Source organism: Porites lutea, chromosome 4 (genome assembly GCF_958299795.1).
Source record: "Porites lutea chromosome 4, jaPorLute2.1, whole genome shotgun sequence".
Taxonomy (NCBI): Eukaryota; Metazoa; Cnidaria; class Anthozoa; order Scleractinia; family Poritidae; genus Porites; species Porites lutea.
Genome location: NC_133204.1, coordinates 47,691,474 through 47,713,833, shown reverse-complemented (window position 1 = coordinate 47,713,833; position 22,360 = coordinate 47,691,474). Strand labels below are relative to the sequence as shown.

The 22,360-nt window shown below is 38.9% G+C and overlaps 2 protein-coding genes across 2 annotated transcripts; one reads left to right on the top strand and one right to left on the bottom strand.

Annotated features, from left to right (window-relative positions):
* Positions 1-1,268: 1,268 nt before the first annotated feature.
* LOC140935991 (uncharacterized) lies at positions 1,269-3,825 on the top strand. Its single transcript, XM_073385572.1, has 3 exons — positions 1,269-1,770; positions 2,386-2,629; positions 3,383-3,825. The coding sequence occupies exons 1-3, from the start codon at positions 1,653-1,655 to the stop codon at positions 3,708-3,710; spliced, it is 690 nt and encodes a 229-aa protein (XP_073241673.1). The 5' UTR covers positions 1,269-1,652; the 3' UTR covers positions 3,711-3,825.
* Positions 3,826-3,981: 156 nt separating this feature from the next.
* LOC140933874 (elongator complex protein 2-like) lies at positions 3,982-22,062 on the bottom strand. Its single transcript, XM_073383540.1, has 24 exons — positions 21,898-22,062; positions 20,122-20,212; positions 18,307-18,386; positions 17,216-17,375; positions 16,850-16,933; positions 16,449-16,513; positions 15,730-15,796; positions 15,098-15,259; positions 14,845-14,940; positions 14,238-14,341; positions 13,292-13,420; positions 13,032-13,088; positions 12,315-12,413; positions 11,231-11,332; positions 10,641-10,718; positions 10,106-10,175; positions 9,831-9,938; positions 8,281-8,338; positions 7,787-7,859; positions 7,255-7,441; positions 6,340-6,458; positions 6,112-6,233; positions 5,741-5,854; positions 3,982-4,956 (listed from the first exon to the last, which is right to left on the bottom strand). The coding sequence occupies exons 1-24, from the start codon at positions 22,060-22,062 to the stop codon at positions 4,821-4,823; spliced, it is 2,526 nt and encodes an 841-aa protein (XP_073239641.1). The 3' UTR covers positions 3,982-4,820.
* Between the last annotated feature and the right edge of the window lie 298 nt (positions 22,063-22,360).

Here is a 22,360-nt window from a genome sequence, read left to right as displayed (position 1 = left end):
CTGGTGAGAGAAGGGAACAAATGTCAAATGTAACCCGTTTTTCTCCTTTCCTTAGAAGATTCCGAAAGTTTTTGGTAAATGCAAAACGCTCTCCAACTCTAATGTAGAAAACTGGTTAAGTGATAACTGAAACTTTATGAAATTTAAACAACCCCTTTTTAAGTGTCCAAGTTTTTAACAGGACAGTTCTGAATGAGGTGACCGTTTCAAAAAAAAAAACGTCTTCTACTTGAGACAAGGTGCATTTATCATTTACAAGGTGAAACCGGAAACTGGGGCTGGGAAATCAAATGGTCGCGCTACTAGCTCCTTTTGGGAAGCCTCAGTGACATTGGCTGCCAATAGAAAAGAGGCGATGGAACTTCTCTATCCCTGTTGGACTCTCCAGCTATATTTCATGTGGTCATTCGCGACACCGGAGTTCTATTCGTTTTTCCAGTTAGATCCTGCTTATTGGTCCCGTCCCGTGGATAGAACCCTCGACCTCTGGTTATGGAGTGACGCTGTAGGTTGCGGAAGCATTTGTATCGAATTGTCTACTTAAACTCGTTATTATAAGAAACAAGACAAAAATTAAAAGTGAGTCGTATGGTATTGCTTGCGTTGAACGGATGAAAAATGAGAGGCAAAAAACACATACAAACAAACAAAAGCAATAATTTTAAAAATTAACAGAACCTATTCGTTCCTATTTCCACCTTGCTATATATTTTTGCCATTAACAATACAAAAGCCTCATCGACTTACGTCACCTCTTACAGGAAAAATTACAAAGCAACCAAACCACATCTAATGCAACAGACTGAGTGATTAAAACATCTTTGTCTTTAAAGCCGAGTTCAGCAAAAACCTTTCCGCAGGTGTTTTTGCCAGTAAAAGAAACTCATTTACGAAAACCTCAAACTATAGTTCACCTCACACTTTTCACCTAATTGAGGTAGGTTTTATATGTAATTTTCTTGCAGAATCATTATCAGCTTCATAACATTATCTTTACGATCAGCAAAACACAAACATAAGAAAACCGCAACAATCAAAATCCTTTTCGCGCAGTAAAAACTTTGATTTTTATTGGATGTGGTGGATAAAAATGCTTTTAGCGCAATGAATCACATTACAATTTCATCATTAGAACACCTTGTTGTTAAAACTGAACAAAAAAAATTTTGCTTAAAAGGACGAAGATATCAATGGCGGAAAAGGTGAACTTATCAGTTTTTTTATTGTTTATATACATAATTTTTTTGCCTTGTTTTCTTCATTTCACCTAGCATCGTTTTTCTATGCATGTTTTGTTTCGTTTCTAGGTATATACTAGTGCTCGAGTGACTTTCGGCCAGAATAAGCTATTTTTGAAACATCACTTACTTCACTGTTTTAAATTTAAGTGTCTGAATGAAGTTGCGTTTGAATTCATGAAAAAAAAAAAAGCGTCAGTTACATAATCAAACTAGGACTGATGCTCTGTCAACACCTTGTCCAGCGAACAGCAATGTTTCCGTCGTTATCTGATCGGAATCGGTGCTATACATAAACACTTCATCTCTTAACAACTTTGCTTTCATGTCTTTCTCAAACAGAGTATTTCCCCTTCCGTTAACAACGAGGCGAAGTCGCTCAACAAAACGGTTTTTCGCGACTTTCAACATCGTATGCTAAACTGGATGAGTGAAAATTATGGGCGAATGGTTGATCTTTTTCGCCGATTTGACTCGGACAACAGCGGACAACTATCGTACGAAGAGTTTGCCGATGGCATGAGGGAATTAGGTAAGAAACACTGATATACATGTCAGTGATCTTTCCCTGAAAAAGCAAAATAACAGAAAAACCTAATTTTACTATTATCACATACACTAGATTCATGAACTTGTTAGCAGATAACAATAGCATATAAACAACTCATTTAATTTGGTCGCGGGTGGAGCTCCTTGTTATCAAAACTTTAAAAGTATTTTAGTTGTGAACAACTATAGTATGTATCCCTTTTCACGTGAAGCAACAGATCAGTCTGTAACCCGCATTTTCAGGATTAGAACTACCGTACAACTGTCAGCACGTCACGCGTCACCGTGACAAAAGAAAAAAAAACGCACTGCTATAGGGTCGTAATGGCGTCATCAGCGTTTCTATGTGGGTGGCACCTATCACAAGCTCTGATAAAAATGCTTCACTTGCACCAACTCAAAGAACCATTGTAAATTCTGATCAGTCAGAACAGTGCCTTTTCGTTTTTTTTTTTTTTCCCTGATGCTGTTCCGTCCGTCGCTTTCAATCGTTGTTTTAGCCTACAAGCTAATTACTCAACTGCGGCCTCAGTAGCAGCCCTTATATGCTCCTAATAACTTGCTGCTTAAGTGACATTGTCACATTTTGTAATAACAGGAGCTCCGGCAACTCAGGTGGAAATTTACATCATTGCCATGGCCCTGGACTCAGATGGCGACCAACAACTTGATTACCGCGAATTTAAAAAGCTGAGCAGACGACTGAAACTCGGAAGTGAACGTATCAGAAAGACGGCTGAGAAAGAAGATAACGAGGAGACACCAACTCAGCAGATACAGCTACGACCCTGCCCTAACTGCAATGTGGGATTATGGGAACCCATTGTTGAAGACGTCCTTGGGTTAGTTGTTGCTGATAATGTTAAGTTGTTGTTAGAGAGCCGTTTAGATTCTAAGACGAGGGCTACTACGAGAACAAGTTGTGCGCGCGCTTGAACCAGCGTGTCATTTTGGCGGGAAAACGCAACAATCAATCTGCCACGGGTTTTAGCGAAAATATCGTACAAGCGGAAAAAAAGTTATAAAATGCTAGAATTTTTTTAATAAAAAAGCGATCGGCTAGAGAGGGCTTAACCTCCCGGAGCAATAGAAATAACTTTTTTTTTCTAGTGAAAAAAGGTAAAATGAAGCTTTCTGGAGTGTCTATTTTTTCAGAATACGCAAACAGTACTTCAAGTCAGATCTCGTCTTCGTAGTCGTCCTCGTGTCTTACCATATCACTTCTATTAGCCTGGTGGACGTTCACGGCATGGAGAGTGATGGATCATTATATTCGTCGATCAGATTCCGTCAATTTCTTCATAATTTTATGAAAGCATGTGTTGGTGAATTTTAGCCCTAGTGAATACATAGCAATTTTTCATATACAACATAAAATATTGAATGCAGAATTAAGATTGAAAGCATACGATCCCAAATGTATCCAACGCCCAAAAACCCGTTTTTATTCTACCGTGAAATCAAAATCTCCACATTGAAAACAGCAAAGGTGAAAAATGACGGAAATTTCTTTACGTGTTCATTTCTTCCGGGGTTTGCCGAAAACACAGGTGTTTTCTAATCTCTCGTATATCTCTTTTTTTTCTTTCCTGTAGGTACATTATGCTAGACTTGCGCGGTCTGCCTTTTCAAAACATTGCCTCGTTACCAGGTCAAATTAGTGCCCAAGTCCCCTCCAACATCTCCATATATGGAATATCACTGATTGTAAAACGGGAGCTAGGACCATGCACGTTAAACATTCGAATTTACCAGCCAAAAGAGACAGGCGACAAGGAAGAAATGGAAGCCAGCATGAAGTTAAGAGACTTTGGATATGCTGGGACTTTGTCTCCACAAGAACCTCAGCCAGTGACCTTGTTTTATGATTATGATTACCCTATGTTGGACTGCCCGCTACTTATGGCCGACTTTTCTGTTTAAAATTTTCCTTCAGTCAATCCAAGCACTAAATATTGTACAAACAGTGTTTAAAGAACCGAAAATGTTAGCTTGTACCACAGGCTTTTTGTGAGGGGTGCACAAGATTTCCCTCGGGTTATTTGGTGGACGGGTGAAGAGGCCACAACTTCGTTTTGCTGTTGTTTTAATTAGCAACAAAATATTCTGACACCTGACGGGCTTTTGCAGTCTTTGCATTGGCATGTTACGTGTACCTTGTTTATTCAACTCAGAAATGGCTTTTTAAATGGTCTGCCAATAACATGAGGTGTAACACACTACCACAAGTGATAAGTGGGCGATAACCAAACAGTCTGACGGAAGAATACAGTAGCTTCTGCTATAACGGGGCCTTAATTGGGACCACTACTCAAAAGGCCTCGTAGAAACGTCACGTGAGAAAAAATCCTCAGGTTCTAATTAAAAAAAAAATTGCGTTGAACTGACTTTGAATTGCTTTATTCAGGATAAACGTCTTAAATCAATCTCACACCTCCTCGCTCCATTAACATCGTTTCCAGGCCACATCTGCCCTTAGAATGCTGAATTGACACTGAACCAGAAGACACCGTACTTTTCACTGGACTCAAGTTTGTTACTCTTCTATCCAATCAACACAGAGACTGTAAAGGCGTATTCTGAATTCTGCAGGATAACTTACTAGGAACGGACGGAAAGTGTTATTCAGATCGCTTTTAGCAGAAAGTGAAGGGTAAAAGCGCCGCTCGAATGAATGAACGTCCCGTGCGAATAATCAGATGTTGATGTATAGTTAAAAGACCCTACAATTTTTCAGCGTTTTCTAACGGTGTGAGCCCAGATCTTGTTTGTGTATGGAAGACAAACGTTCTTAGTATTTCCCATTCGGGTTAAAGCTTTCGGCGCAACGATTTCTGGGATCGTTTGGGTGGAGAAGGGTAATTTATGATTGGTTAAAGGGTTGCCTTGAAAACTATCAATCAACCAATCATAACTAAAGTTTGTTCACCCATTCGATCCCAGAAATCACTAAACCCAAAACTTGCGCCCATTCTCCCTAGAGCAAGCCTGAACTGGGGAATAGCACGCAGACAGTTCCATGACCACAGTTCGTCAACTAGTAATGTCGATATTGTATATTCGAACGCTGTGATCCAAGCTGCAACTTGCCAACTGTAAACAAGAGTTATCTTCATATTCACTAGTTTTTCTCCATCGCAACCGACGTACTGTGAGCACGTGACAAATCCTGTACATTATAAGCCACTTGATGTAAGGAAAACAATAATGTTGACAACTAAAATAAAAGCCAGGCCTGCAACAGGCGGAGCGAGATTGGCATAGCGGCACCATCGTATTACTTCATAAGGCTGCTATTACCGAGTTATTCAATGTTAGGCCAGAATCGTTTTATCAACATTTCTTCCGGGGGAATAAAACAATAGAAATGAATTATTAAGCCCTGAATCTCAATGCGATTTCTTTTGTTTTTTACCCAACAGCCTCGGAGCCAAGTATGAATTTTAAAAAACTGAATCTGGCCTATTGTCTTTGGTTGTCCTGACAAGGAACATCTTTATCTAGCCTGCGAAAACGGTCGTTTCTCCTCACCCCTCGCCGCTGGGGACGTTTTGCGAGGAAAAGTCCCGAGCGGCGAAGAGCGAGGAGAAACGGCTGTTTTCGCAGGCTAACATCTATCCCTAGTAGGATAAATGATGCGGGTGACAAAGCATCAGAGTACACAGCGATGGACCTGCATCCCACTCAGGGCTGGGCGAAGAAGAGGGAGAGATAGAGGGGGGGGGGGGGGGGGGGGGACCGGGGGATGGACCAGAGAGAGGTAGGACGCGACGCTCTTATTGTAGTTACCGAAAACAGAAGCCTAAGCTAATCGTGCTTAAAGTACCGAATCCCGAATCCACGATTTCACTTTAACTGTTTAAGTAATAAAATCACTTGAATCCTGCAAAAAAGAGCTGTATAGAATCGCAAAGTTGCTGCTATTTTCTACAGTGTATACATATAGAGGATACGATTGGTCGAAAGCATGCAGCAGATTCCAGCCTCCAGACCGTCTGCCATCTTCATTTAGATACCAAGAATAAAGAGCGATACGACCAGACTCGGTACCAACAGCAACAGTATACCTAGCGTGAAAAATATAACATGCGAGTCATTAAAATCCACCCAAAAATTAGGGACCTCTCGCAAGGCATTCAATTAGTACAGTTAGCAAAAAGATCAACAAAATAGAAGACATCTAAGGAGTAAAAATTTAGCACGCTAGCATTCAAACAGAATAGCTTTTATAAGGGTGTCTGTTAACCGACGAAAAGAAAAATCACAACAACAACAACATATGAATTCTCTTCCATTTCTCATCTCATAGGTGTTTAAGACTTACCTACAGTTACTGGTAACTACAGGTGAAATATCCACTGCGGTGGCCGGTTCGCCCACGTCTAAAGAACTGGAAACAGCTTGCCAGTTGTCCTTGGGAAGGTTAACATCGCCCCATATAATAACCTAATAGATACATAACACCAAATCAGTACAGCGAAGGCTGAAGTCACAACCTACTCACTTGTCAGAATGCTAGATGGAAAGACCCCCTCGAAATTTTCAAGGTTACCTTTTTGTCTCTTGACGCAGTAGCAAAGTATTTGTCATCTGAACTCCATGCACACGACCAGATTATTCTCGCATGCTGGTTCTTTTTGTCACTCCGCGTTACTAATCTAAAGAGGGGTCCTGGAAAATAATAGATCGTTATGCCTATTCTGTGTTTTCACTAACATTGCCAGCAACTATTCAAACTTAATGGAGCAAAAGAAAGCGTTTACATAAGAAAAGAGTTCAACTCCCACAGGACTGGTTTGGGACACAAACATGGCAGCCGTTTCATTGTTTTGGGACACAAATATGGCCGCCATGACGTCATGTGAAAACACACAATATTTAGCAATTATTGGATTTGGCTCGGTATCCCTTGCTCGGCAAGCTTCGCTCGCCACCTCTTTCACGCCATTTTTCTTTCGCCTTTTTCCCAACCAAGGAGCCTAGTCCAAGGCTAATAGAGGAGAGCGTTATCCGCCAAGGCCGACCCTCCTCCATTCGCTTGATTCTTCATTATCAAACGAAAACCTTAGCCACATATTTTTGTTTGATCAGTAAAAAAATATCTCCAGGCGCAAAACATGCATAAAAAAGCCCTACTACCGCCTCAAAGCCGCCATAGCAACAGCAGATGACAACTATAACATGAAAATTGCCCGCAATAATAAACTTCCCATCATATCCTAAAACTTCCAAGGAAGAGGCAAATGTTTTGAAGACGAGATCTTTACATAGAGGTGAGCATGTTGTTGCCATGTTCTTTCTAAACAGCAAGCGTTATTTGGTCTGCCCTTTCTTTCATTCTTCTAACTAATATAGATGTTGCCTATAACAGACAAATACACTTGAGTCCTTGTCAAATTTTTCACTTGAAATTTAAATCTTACTTTCCCCTAAACATGTATCAAACTGATTAAAAGCGATTACAGACCTTCCTCAGATTCATCCTTTCTTTTGAAAACAGACCAACATCGATCACGTGATACAGAGAGTAGCCTATGACCGCTGTGATCGAAAGCTATCTGTGTAACTGTGAGTGTGTGAGAGGAAAGTGAACATAGCTGCCTCCAAGTTGCTGTATCCCATAATATTAATGCTGCGTGTTCCGGTTTTGATGCCTAGAGAGAGAAAATAGAAACAGTTTTTAATTCATCGTGCTGTTGAATTTGATTGATTGAATCATGTCAAGAATAAGGGTTTACACACTATCAGAGGCAACCGGTCCCGATAAAACAATCCGAAATTTGAAGCAAAAATGATATAAAAGCATGCAACCAGAAGCAAGCGCGTGAAAACACACAAAAGGTATCGAGCACGTTGCCATACTAGCAATCGATGCCTACATGTAGCGCGGAAAATAACTTAATAACTTTACTGCTAATATAAATTATGTTTAAGCAAGATGCTGCTTTCACTGTTCAAACCAATGTCAGTTGCGGAGAAAAAGAAGGACAAATACAAACCTTACAAGCAGAAGCTAGTAATTTGCCATCCGGACTTGACGCAACACAAAATATTTCGTACCCGTGGCCATATCTGTACAGCCGAAAAGGGGAAAAAACTACATGTAAATGAAATCGGAACTTTAATGCCAACAACGCTATTCCAGCAGGCCATTTCCGAGTTCCCCCAGACCTCGGTTTCAAAACAAGGGTAGGTGCTCAGCCTTTGATATGGAAATCATTTTTCATTCTCGTGCAAATAAAACTCATTTTCACCAGAAAGGTTGTGCAACTAGCCTTAGTTTGAAAGTGAGGGTTTTTGGATCTTGAAAGAGGCCCATTACTTAAGGAGCTACAAAGGAACAATACACTTGCATAAAAATTCCCTCGTTAAAGTTATATAAGAAAGCGATAAAGTTTTGTTGCTAATGTTGCTGTTGTTGTTGCTGTTCACCGATTTTTTGGCATATTCCTTATCCTAAAGATTATTGTACAAAAACAGAATTTTAACTCACAGTTTTTGCACTTCAGGCCATAGAGTGTTCTGGTGCAAGATGTCTTCAGTAGGAGGTTCTGTTTGACGATCAAGAAAAGAAGTATCAGCAAAAATTACCTTATATCTAAAGTATTAAATTGAGATGCCTCAAAAAGGCCTCTGATTTCGGTGGCTGCTAAAACAACTTTAACGAGAATGTAGGTAAGTGCCTGTAACTTGTTAACTTTCTCCTTTTGAACTTGGACACCGTAATTGGCAAACACCTCAAAGAAAAACACCAACAAGAGCCAACTAATCTCCGAGAACGTTTTAAGATCCTTAAGAAATGCCGAGGAAAGTTTGAGTGCCTCATTTATGAGATGTTGTTAATTAAGGAAAAGAGACTAACCTTAAACACTCAACCGATTCCATTCCAACAAAAACTTACACTTCATTATTCCATTTTTCTGTTCTTCAAATTTCATGTTGTGTTTCACACGTTCGTTTCCTATATCGTTTCATAGTCTTTTTCATTTGCATTTGATAATGGTGACATGTCGTCGCCGAAACGTCATTTTTAATAGCGTTGCTTTTTATCCTTGAATGAACTTGGACACAGTCCTTAAAAAATTCAACCCCGCGAGAAATCGCCTACATTAGAGATATTTATCAAGGCTGAGGCTTCGTTCATACGGCACCCAAAGGATTTTCTAACGGTTGAAAATTCGTGCGTTTGCCATGGGTGTTTCCTTCATACGGAACCAACTGAACCGTACGAAAATTTAGACGCCTAGCCGCTCATACATGTAGTTCCGTGGAACATATTGAACGGTCCTGGGTGAACGAGACGCTTTCCATTCAACAAAAATTCCGGTTTGAAATTTCGGAAATTCCACTTGCCCATTGGAACGTAGACTTTCTCAAAGCCCTTCGCGTCTCATTTTCGGTTCCAGTAGTTGGCGCAAGCGCTCTCTCGCTCGCTTTTGCCGCAGAAAACATTAAAAATCTACCGCTACCGCTTCGCGCTCGTGAAAAAAATTAAGATCGAAGTGTAAGCAAGTCTAAATGGAATGGTACATTCCAGCTGCACAGACCCGACCCAAGCCACCGCGCGTTTGGTTGTTGTTCTTGTAATGAAATCTGGATACAAAAGAGCACTACTGGGAACAATAATTTTGTCAAATGGAAAGGGACATTTCGGTCCGACCGACCGAAGTGACCAGACCGGTCAAAGTGGACCACCTTCAAAGCTGGTCCCGAATATTCCGGTCGGACCAAACCGAAATGGTCCGTTCCATTTGATGAACCAACCGAAATTTCCGGAATTTTGGATTGAATGGAAAGCGCCCGAAGTGTCTGGTCATTGATTTTTCAGCCGCTTGAAAATTTGGTTTGTACCGTGTGAACCGTAGCCTAAATAAACAGAATGGAGTTTGAAATAACACAAATTTAGTTTTTAGTCAGGGGTGATGTTTTCAGCTCATTCATCGTCGTGGTTGCTTAAGCCCCCAAAGTTCGACAGCCACATATCCCTTCTGGGGGAGTATCGCCACTACTACATGCTTCACGCCACAGGAACTTTGGCCAAACCTTTTAATGAGACAGGTGTAAATGGGGCAGGTTCTTCACTTGCAAACGCTGAAGACTTCATCGGTCTGGCTGGATCTTCAAGGTCCCTTCTTAAGCTATCCAAGTCACCTACAAAAATAGTTGTAACAGCAATGAAGTAAAGTAAATTATATCTGTTTACCAACGTTAAAGAGCTATTAAAACTCTCATTCAAGATCGAGTTGTAACTTGGAAGAATTGCTTTTTAAGAAGAGGAAAAACCACAGTAGCCGGTGGAAACCCTTAACAATACTCACCGTCAAAAACGGCTTTGTTTGAAAGTCCAAGAGCAGGTACACTGGCTCCAATGGGTAAACTGTTCTGAATCTGCATTGAGCAAAATTGGGTCTTAATCTGTTGTTTAGCCAACTTCAACAACTTTTAAGAACATACTATCACAATCTGCGACGGCGACCCAATTAATTACTGATTTCTTTTTATCAAAGCGAAGCGAATTTCATCAATTTGCCAGCTGAGCTGCTTCAGCAAGTTTTTGGGCACCTTAACTAATTCATCACGCACAAAAAAATGAATATAACCAAAACACAAAATGTTTAAAAACCCCATCTGGGAAGAGGCAACCAGGTGTCTATTTACAAGTACGACCAAGGGGACTAACTCGGGACTACCGAGAAACCACGCCAGCCAACGGTTAGAACGGGACTGGAACCCGGTATCGCCAGATCATGATTGCCAGAATTGTAAGTTGCAAGTCCCACGTGCGCGCTATACACTCGAACTCACTGCACGCCCGGTGGGATGTAGGAGATATGACAATGGACCAGAACATGCCTTGCTATTTTCTTGAACTTTACAAAGTCCTTGAAACGTCTCCATAAACTGGCGAGGAGCGGTGAATATTCTTAATACCTGCAATGAACCCAAACCATACACATTCAGTTACACCATTGCAAAAAAAAAATTACTTGATTTTCATTTCCGGTTAAATTTTCTGCTTTTGAGTAGACTACATGTGAATGTGTGATCTAATGAGATTGTAACAAGCGAAAATAAAATTTAATCCAAGGATGAAATTGAACCTTAACATATATATTTGACCTAATTTTAGGGGAATGGGGATTGAAGAGAGGGGTCTTTGGCTAAAAAAATAAATAAAAAATAAGCGCTGTGGGAAAAAGGTCAGGCGAGATAAAGGTGCCTATAGGTAAGGAGTCAGATGTATAATTCAGTGACTTGGCAAAATGCATTCACGCTTTAATGAAACGTTATAGTAAGAAACAGATGTAACATGTTTTTAAGTTTTAGAATGGTTGTTTTTCAGTTTGATTCCAACTTGACAAAAATCAGACTCGCTAATGGCAAAAGGAAAGTGTCAACAACTCAAAGAACAAAATCAATGCTGCCATTTTAGATACACTTACCTTTTCATCTGCACCAGAAGCCAGTCTGTACCTACTAAGCATGCTCAAACATTGCATATCATAACCATGAACTTGTGGACGAGCTATTTCACACCACACGGACTGCAGAGAACAATACCGTGAAAAACCAACAACATTAATAGTGGCCCAGTATTGTTTCAAAGTACATGTATATGGTTAAACTTTGATAGGCGCTGTAACCACAAAAAAAGTCCAATAGGCCATTAGCACGATGGCGTCATTTTACCACTACGACCAGAATCCTTTTCGTTTTTCCTTTCATATTCAAATTTGGTAATCCCAGCAGGGTTTAAATAACAAAAGCCCTTATTTGCACAAGAAAGCAAAACCCTCAAGGATTCTGGTCGTAATAGTAAAATGGCGTCATCCTAAAAATGACATATACACATCAACGCTCCGAGTACTGTTGGTTGAACAGTGGCACATATGACTAATGATGTATCACTTCCAGTAGTGAGAAAGACAGTATTTTAAATGAATGATATGTCATGAATGAGAAGGCAACAGGCGTGTCCTCTTGACAATATTATGTTTACCTGTTAACAGTAAGCTCGGACGTCAGCATACAAGGGCGCCACTGACAGCCGCTATCAGTTCCTTTATGAGCTCACTGTAACCTACCCAGCTCATAAAATGAATGACATGTGCAAGGTGGACTTCATCAATGGGAAACGTTCCCTCGGTCAGCAGTCTGCGATGATGTTCTTTTACGTCCCCTTTGATTTGACCAATGAAAGAAGGATGAAGGAGACAAGGAGGCTAATGGCTTAAAGTCACCGCCCAATGACGCTATCTTCTGAACTGAGACAAGATCTTAAATCACAGCCAGCAAGGTCTTACCAGTTTTTTAAATACCCTGGCTGTTAATCCAGCCGGAGTGTTTGACGCAAGACTGATAGCATGAGGTGAATCATTCGTTGTAACTTCTCAAGGGACAATGTCTGGTCTCTTAGGAGTACATTGGCCAATAGAAGAAACAACTGGCTACTGGCACGTAAGATCTGGGACATTTGTTTGACTGGAAGAGTGGTCATTTGGAGAGTACCACTATAGTTACATGTACCTGTAATCCATCTCGTTTCCAAGCAGCGTGTAATCGTGTAGTCTGATCACTGCTAACGCTCACAAGAAACTGTCCATCAACAGGATCCCAGTCAATATCCTACAATAAAATTAATAAATATAGACTGACTTGAGCACTCACTAATATCCCTTTTACGCCCAGACCAAGTATGGCACGATGATAATAATTATGCCACACTCTCTTACTTCTAAACTGGTGAAAAAAAATCCTTTGGTTTAACTACTCGAATAAAACTTCTTTGGCAGAATTGTTTGCCTGGTGCTACATTTTATATGATTTATTTCTAAGGATTTCTCAAAAAAAAAAAAAATGGACTTTCTGTGAATTTATAAAAGTGAAAAGGTTACAGTGGTTTAGATTGGACAAAGAGTAGGAAATTACGAACACGTAGGTGTAGGTACATTGTACAGATTTTTATTAACAATCAGATTTCTTACGCTATGTGTATGAATGAGAAAAAAAAACATAGTCACACCCTAATTTCTTTTAGTCTTTTTCAGCACCTATACATGCCAAAAAATTGATACAGGTGTGATTGGGAGTCCTGGGGACAAAAGTTGACCGAAAATCCAATATTATTTTGTACTCTTACTCTTACCCTGTTGTTAATATAAGCAACTTGTTCAGCTTAAACTTGTTCGCAATTTAAAAATAATAAAATATTATATGATTTAACTAAGTTTGTCATCACCACACCTGAACTGGCCCAAAGTGTCCACTGACAGCTACTCCAGGTTCCCATCTGCTCTCACTCTAACAATTAGCAACAAGTTTAAAAATTACAACCAGTCTTGCACCACTTTATAGAAGTACACTGATGCATTCTAGAACCGAATTCAAACGAAGACAAAACTTTGAAAAATTCAAAGTCACTTCTGATAAATATTTGTTCACTCCACTAACACTGAAATTACCATGCTAATCGATTAATCAACATACAAGTACACTTATTGTACCTCATGAGTGACATTGTTCCATAAATGAAATGCTCCTTGGTAGCCATGACCCAAGATAGAGTGACCATCAGGACTAAACACACCACCATAAAAGCCAAGAGTGGTACCACCAACCTCACCAACACGAACCTACAGCGAATTAAAAGTTATACATTGTTGAAACTACATTGTAAGGTTTGTTAATTTTTTCACAGTCTACTAGTATCATCCATTTATTAAATCAGTGGACATTCCTCGCTGGGAAGATTTTTCACATTGTCCCCTTTATTCAGAAAGCTGCTTTCTTTCTTATGTCTGGTGATGAGTTACCATATGGGGCTTATTGAGCAAGCTTTTTTTGGTCAAGATGGCTAGCCAAGTTACATTTTAGTATTATTATTTTAATTATTTATTTATTCATTGATTTATTCACTGATTTTTTTGCATTTTTATGAACCAAAAGATTGAAGCCAAGGTCATGCAGCCATCTTAGCCAAAAATCAAAGCTTGGTAAATAAAGGGTTTATCATAAATTTATAGCGAAAAAGTGAACTTTTTCTTCCGGGACCAATGCAGGAAATCCTGACAAGATGGTCCATCTTTCCCACTTGGGTACGTAGCCAATCAGAACATGGGATTTTCTTATCTTGCCCAATTGTGGATTCAGCCATATATGTATTCTTTATTACCAATTATCTTGGTCAGCAATCATACTACATGTACATCCGGTATTTAAGAGCAGAAACTTTGCTAATGGACACCTTTATATTGCAGGGGCAGCCCGCATACACATGTACATGGCCATGGTCATACAAGCATTGGGGCACTTAGTTGTGGTGGCAATGCTAACTACATTTTGATAAGCAAAAATTTGGTTTTATTTTAAAAACTGTACATGTATGTGTTTTCCAGCTTTCAGTGGGTTATGCTTCCCTCATCATGCTCTAGAATTATACAAAAATTGTACCTTTTCTAACCACACACCAGAGTCCTCTTCTGGAGTCCAGACTATTAATGTTTTATCCATTGATGCTGTGAGCAGTGACATTGGCTGTGTGATGGATCCATCATCTGACATCAAAATATGATTAATAATAAATAACGACAAATTTCAATATAAATGTACATGTACCACACAAAGGATTAGAAAACAGACTAAAACAAATGCCAAGGAAAAAAGCTAAAAGCACTCTTAGAAGTAGTAATAATATGCCAGGAAACTTAAAACATTTAGATTCTGCTACTGTTGTAAATCAATAATAAGTATTTTCAACAATACTGTCTTATATAATTATAATTGCATACTATGTGATGTGTTTTAAAAATAAAACATTGAAAACTTTGATGGGACTATTACATTGGAATTTAATTTGAAAAGTGTCATGTATACTAAGTGATAATTGCGTGATGCCATTTAATTCCAAAACACCTCGGATTTTGAATGGTTCTATGTCAGATACCCATCAGAAATAATTTGTAGAAAAAAGGGGCAAAACAATGTCAAAAAATTTTGACTGAGTGGCAATTTCTAATAAATATTTATTAATAATCAGTACATCAGAGGGTTTAGTTACCTTTCCTGACAAAAGGATGCCAATGAACACCATAAATCCAGCCTTCATGTCCTGTTAATACTGATTCCAACACTACTGAAAATTCTCTTTCTAATCCTATCAATTAAAAGTTCATTAGTTTAAGAAAACTGCTGTAAATATAAGTTATCTTGAGTGACAACTAGACAATAATGAAAAATTATTATAAACATATTGAATATATGTACACTGTATACTGTGCTAAATTATTAAAATACTGTATTAGTTATCACACCTTTATCAGCAACAGAGAAAATATTAGATGTCAGTTTTAGTTCAGGCATCTTATCACACAAGATTTCAGGTTCAGCTTCTTGTACTTTGTTATCAGAAGAAACTCTCCAGATTCGTATGAATGTATCCTGAGCACAGCTTGCAAGAAGAAGGTCACCACGATCTGAAAAGAGAAAAAGAAGTCTTTCCATCTGTAGTAAATGTACATGTACATACATGTAACTCTGGATTAAAATTCAAGCCAATAAAGGCAATGCAGGGCTGTTGCTAATTTTTAAGACGGCAGGTGGATAGGAGGGAGGCTGGGGGATTTGACACTTCTGGGAGTTTTCAACAAACAGTGCATCTAACAAAGAAACAGTATACAATGTAACTATATCGCTCTATTTTCAACACTTCTGCTTGAGGTAAGTTCGCTGCTGTTTCCTATTTGTTTGGAATTAAGGTCCGTTTAAGGGCACAATGGTGAGTGAACTTCTATGTAGTGAGTGATGTTGTTTTTTGTTGTCGATGTTTTTTTCTTTACAGAGGAGACTGGGCGAGGACAATTTGAATGTCACTCGCCTAGTTGGCGAGTGCTCCAAAATAATTTTTAGTTTTTAACCCTGATATCAGAGCAGCCATGTCACTAACCTTCTTTTGTAAACTCAACACCTCTTATCCAATCTTCGTGTCCCAATAAGCTCTGAACTTTTACAAACTACGCCAAAATGACGGGGAAAGAATAATTATTAATAATTGTACTCAAGTTAAAACAGACATAATTAAATGGACCCTCCAGTGCACAATTCTTAAATTATAATACATTTTTATATAGTCTGTAATGGTGATCACATTTTTTATTCTTAACATTATCATTCTCTACATTTTTGTCATTGTTATTTTCATTATAACCATAATAAAAAAATCATTATTATTATCATTATAATTAATTATAATTATTAAATTTGATCTGTGATGTGCAGTTGAACCCCGTTAACATGGACACTAAGGGGACCATATTAGTGGGCTGGGGTGTCCATTTTAAACATGTACAATAATATAGAATGTAATTGTAAGGCTGTAAGTGCACTGTCTGTAATAATGAGGTGTCTAAGTGGGTGTCCCTTAAGCGGGGTTTGAGGGGCGTAAAGCAGGATTTTACTTCTTCTTGCCGCTGTAATATCATCATTAATTTTTATGGTATGATTTTAAGTTAACTGATAAATGATCATGCCAGTAAACATGCACCAGCTTGTCTTTGTGAACAAATTATAAACGTGGGCCATCATAATTATATCACCTGTACCAGGTATTTACAGTTAAAATATAAACATTAATTCCATCATCTCTAAGGTTCACAAAACAGTTACCTTATCATATTTTTGTGTGAACAGGTGAACTTTGCTGTCTTCTCCCCCACATGCAATTACTGGAACTAAACAACAACAAAATAATAGTAACAATAATATAATGTTAACTACATGTTGTGTATGTTACAGGTCAAATTTTATTTCAGGTCAATTTTGATATAACCTACAGCTGTAGGTTGATTTACAATTCCTTTGTCTTTTAGGGCCAGAAGACAAACGTCATGGAAATTGTAATCAACCTGGGTTAAATAAAAAATTAATCAACCTGAAATCAAATTTGACCTGTAACAATGTACATGTAGCAGAGACAAAAATTTGTCAATTCTGAAAAATTATTTCATAACTGACAGAATGTTTGATAATATTACAGAGTGCAAGTACATGATTGTGTACTGTCTTACCAACTGTTCCAGGAAGAATGGAAACTGCCACTGCTAGTATAAATCCTTTGCCAAAAGAGAGTGTCTGTAAACAAGTAAACTTATCTGAAAAACACAATAATTGCATGGAAGTTAACCACAGTAGAAAGAGTATAATGCACATTATGTTTATTCTGATTAATAAGCAACTCCCAGCAAGTAAGATCTAACCTAGCTGCCTGCACAACAGAGGCTTTTTTTGGAGTTTTTCCAGCAAACAAAGTAAGAAGTAGGCATAGAGTGAGAGACTATGCATGAAAAGAGAGGGCCTTCCCTGTCAAAAGAATGCAAAAAGATGGTGCCCGTTTTACAGGCTACATGTAGGTCAAACCTTCATTGTGATCATACCTCCTGATCCTATTCTTTCCCATATCCTAACAGATGAGTCAGCAGATGCTGAAACTATGATTGTTTTCATATCAGCATTGTTTTTGGATACTTGTATAGTCATGGCAGCCACAGAATTAACAGCTCCCTCATGGCCTTCCAGAATAGCACACACTTTCCACTATGAAAAGCATAAGCACACAGAGGTAGGGTTACACATTGTAGTCATCTCTCATGATGGACACTCTAAGGACTATTATGCTTTCATGCATCTCAGGTCACAGGCAGCCCAGACTGTCCAAGAGCCATTAAATTTGTGATAAGGGAATGTACTTTTATCAAGTTGAGATTACAGCTGCAGTACCTAGCTATAGTATGTTTGTGTAATAACTTGTGTCATTTGTTGTTTGCTTGCTGCTGTCCAGAGAAATCAAGTTTTTTTTTTCACCAACAGCATAAAAGCTCATAAAGAGAAAGTCAATTAAATTGTCTCTCGGGAACAATTGAAAGCCATGTTGGCTAGTTCTCTAGTAGAAAAAATTAGCTTTACTCAGAATATTAGCTCGGTACGTTATACATGTAAATGTACAGTATTTCAAGACCTTGGGCCAATATTCTCCCAGTGTAATCTTTATACTTGATTAATAGGATGCATATGTTACAGGTCAAAATTAAATCTCTCTATTGATTTTCAATTCCCTTTGTCTCCTAGCCCTAATTATTCATGAATTAAGGCTAGAAGATAAAAAAAAAATTGAGAATCAACCTTAGTTAAAAAATTTTAACCTGAATTTAATTTTGACCTGTAACACATACACACATGTTCATGAGTGTCAACTACGAAAAATACATGATTGTGTATACCATTTTTAGTGGTATTCTGTACATTTCATAAGACTGTAAAAGTTTCAGATGATGACATTGATCATGTTGGTGTATATGTATGATGGATTGTTCTCTAGTCCAGAGAGCAGTGTACGTACAAGTGCCTGCTTGCTGATAATATTAGCATTTCCCTACATACATGTACATATCCAATAAAAAGTCATTTAAAAAAATCAATGAACTGATCTAAAATAAAAAAAATATATTATTGGATACACTCTGCATACTTGATAGTCTTCAGTAGTTTTCCTCTGCCAAACAATCACCGTTTTATCTGTTGAACCTGAAACTAACTCATATTCATCATCTGAAATTGAAAAAAAAACAAAAATGAGGGTGTGAGAAAGATCATTACCTTGAGTTCATTGCAGTGATCTCAAAAAAAATTAAAATCAGTGTGAAACCTCTTCTTTGATGAACTGATACTACAGATGTATCACCTGTAACATCAAGACAGGTGATGGAAAGTTGATTACTGGAAGGGTGGGTGCCAATCCAGTGTATGACATCTGCAAACTGCAGACTGAAGATGCCAGACTGAAGATGCCAGACTGTAGTTTGTAGACTTTAAATTGAATGACACCAAAAATATCCTATTAAAGGTGACATCATCGGCAATCAGGGTTCTCATTAAGTGGCAGCAACTGGCTAAAAACCGGCTACTTAAAGGTTTGAGCCATCCACTTTTTGGGGAAATACACTGTAGCTGGCCTGGAAATGCCTACTTCATTTAGGGTAAAGTGAGAGCCTGAAAGCCTGAAATTGCCTAGCTACAGCACTCAGTTACCAAGCCAATTATTTTTACATGTACATCCTAGCTGTCTACTTTAAACTTTAAGAGAAACCTGTGCAACATTACTTTGTTACCAGACTTCTAGGAAAGTGAGAAAGCAGCTTGGGAACAAGGTTGATATAAATTTCCCACACAAAATCTTGGCTAGTGCGAGCTGGTCAGGATCTGGAAGGGTATTTCTGGGATCTGGAATTTGACCAAAATATTATGCGGGGTTCAGGAGAAGGCAAAATATCTTGACAGCAAATGGGATTTGACTGCTACCCACGCAGCGGGATTTACCAAAATTTAGGCACGGGATGCGGGATTTTTTTGCTTGTCTGTCAGGAATTCAGGAAATCATAAGACAGTTTAAATAGCGGCAAATGCGAATCAACCAGGCAAGTGTTCAGTGGTGTCTCCTATCAAAGCAATTACTATAAAATGACCTTGGCTGTCAAGTAATCAACAGATGAACCAACACATTGAACTGCATGGCAGGGAACTGTGCTCATGGTTCTCGCATACCAGTAATTGCCCAAGCATTTTACATTTTATTGTAACTATTGAAGAAAGTGTTCGGTCAGTTAAATTTAAGAATGATCTCAACTCTGCTCCCTTGAGCCAGATGGTAAAAGTTTTGATGTCCTTCATTGTGGTCACAGAGGAGTCTTCTACCTAGCACCAGAATAGCCTGCTCCAGGCATTCAGATAGCACGGAGGTGCAAAGAAAAGTGAGCAGGAAAAAAACAGCTACGGAGTGAGGTTAAGGAATGAGGGGGAAGAACCCTTCCTCTCTCCCTTGTCGCTTCTTCCTTTTTTTCGCCTCTGCTTTGTCATACTGAGGTATAACTAAAAATATCAATCAACAAAAGGGCCAATCTACATCTAACATTTACTAGTTTTTGCAGAAATTAGACTTTTTGAACTTAAGCAGAAAAAAGGGGATTCGGGAAAGCGATGAAAAAAAGTGCAGGATGCAGGATTTTCATTAAGAAGGAGCGAGAATGGGGGATATAAGGACCCCCCTTTCCAGACCTTGGCTGGCGGGGGGATGGGCTTAACTTATCCAAGTTTGAGGCTCAGGCTGTCCTTAAGAGGCAGGGGCCGGGGATTTCCCCCGACTACTTTTAAGGGAAAACAGGAAAAAATTAGAACCAGAAGAAACCCCTAGCTGTTTGATTCCTCTCCCATGTGTTGTATTTACCCGGCAAATTAAAATCTTAGTGACAACCTGGAGGTATAATGTTTTAGGTATTACACATCTTACCTAACGCTGGATGAGGAATCCACTTGACACAGTTAACCCTATCCTTATGTCCATTTAGAATATACTTTACACTCCCATGTGGAAAGGCTCTCTAAAGAAAGTGAAAGAACAAAGTTGACTGTTATCCATGAAAACAGTGATTTAAAACCAACTAAAGACTTATCTGCAGATAGCAATCTGTCTTGCAAGTAAGTCGCCCACAAGACATCTCGCCCAAACAGTTAATTTGCACACAGACACCTGAGACAAAATTAATAGCCGTGAACCTATGCTGTCCTTTGACCCTGAAAATGGAATAAGCCTGGAAAAACAGTGACTGCATCACTGTGTACTGTTAATAGCTCACTAAATTATGCACGATATAACTTTGGGCGAGATGACTTTTGGACGATTTGCCACATGTACACTGTACAGGGCGGAGCTGTTCAAAGCTGGGTTGAGATAACCCAGGGTTAGTGCAAGAATTGAATTCAGATTTGAAAGCTTAAAAAGCATTTCAGTTTTAATTCTTTTTGTCTACAAGTTGGTAATTGGAAGCTCTAAAAACAACAGAGAAAATTTTCCGAGAAAATGCTTTTGAACACAAGAAAAAGAAACCCGGGTTACATTTAACCCCGGGTTAAGTGCTAATCGGCCTTCGAACAACTGGGCCCTGCAGATGTTTATCATTTTAATAATAACAGCTGTGAATTTGCGCAGACGAAATTAATGTTCTGCCCTTCTCAATATGTAAAGTCTGAATACAGGATAACTAAGAGAAATTGATTTTTAAAGGATATTAAGGTAACAGTTAGAGCAGAAACTAACGCAATGAGTTCATCTCCATCAATGCACGTGGAACAAGGAGACAACATACAAACATGTGACCCTCCACGGGAAAACGTACACTAACGACCTTCCGTTAAACGTTAGAAAACTAACGGATACTTAACGGATTGCTAACGGCTCTGAAGTCATTCTAACGCTTTGTACTAACGTTCTAACGCTCGGCCCTGGCCTTCTAACGGTTTTTCTTAACGCTCTAACGGGTTGTCCTAACGGTCCAACGGTCCGCTCTAACGCTCCAACGGTTTACGTTAACGTTCTAACGGTTTATACTAAAGTTCTAGTGACTGATCACCACTAAAGTCTTAATTCTATAAAATAAACGGATCATAAGTTGTGAATGATGTATAATAATGAAATAACACATGAACTGCGGAAATTGAATCAGAATGAAATGAATCGAATCGGTCACGTATTATCTCTTGCCTTTTAGCGAAGTCTTTAGTTAAACGGTCGATCAAAGAAAGAAAGCGTGGTTTTGCAACGGCTAAAACTGATAATAACATTCAATCAGGACTTCCAAGGGGTAGAATCGACAAGTGACATGACTCAATTCTCCCTAAACATCGACAAAAATACTCAGAAAAAGCAAAATAGTTTGCGACAGTTACGATTCTGACAATTCACTTTCCATTCCTCTTTGTTTTCTACGTGACATTGGCAATTGTCCCGAACGAAACAAGCCGAAAAACGGAGTCATAATCGAGCGAAAAAGTGAGACCAGACCACCATCAATAAACAACTGCGGCCGACAGTCAAAAGCGTCTCTTGTTGAGAATCCGCTAACCAACTACAGCGAATGTCTGGCAGGTTATCTCAATCCATCTTAGTTATCTTATTCCAAAAATGCATCAGTGGACCTTTGAGTTTGGTGGAAAATTAAAATAATATTAGTCGACTCTCGCTCATTGACATCTCGAACTAAACTAGTACAGTGTTTGAAGAACGAACCTTTGGAAGCCACAAAGCAATGGAATGACAAGCACCGTAAGCCACCCATCCGTTCCTTCCCCAATCCACACACAACGGCGTCCTGTTACAAGCAGCACTGAGGTATTCCAGGGAACATTTGCAGCAAGAAATGCGTGCTTCGTTTTTGTCAGCTGTGTCCGCCATAATTATACAAAATCTCTTCACTGTAAGACATTTCATGTAATGAATCATAAAGTGTATCGTACTGCCTCGTACCCAGTATCTTACCGTTGAGTTTCACTTAAAAATGCTAACAGTGTTTCTTTTTGTTCAATTCCCCTCCATCCTCGGAGCTGAGCATGATTCAATAACTCGAAACAATTCGAAACTGGCATATTGAGTCTTGGAAGGGGGGTGAGGGCAAGAGTAGTCATTTCTCGCCCAGAGATTGTAGAACATGGAGAACGAGGAGCGTGCTAATCGTCACCCAGGTAAAACGCCG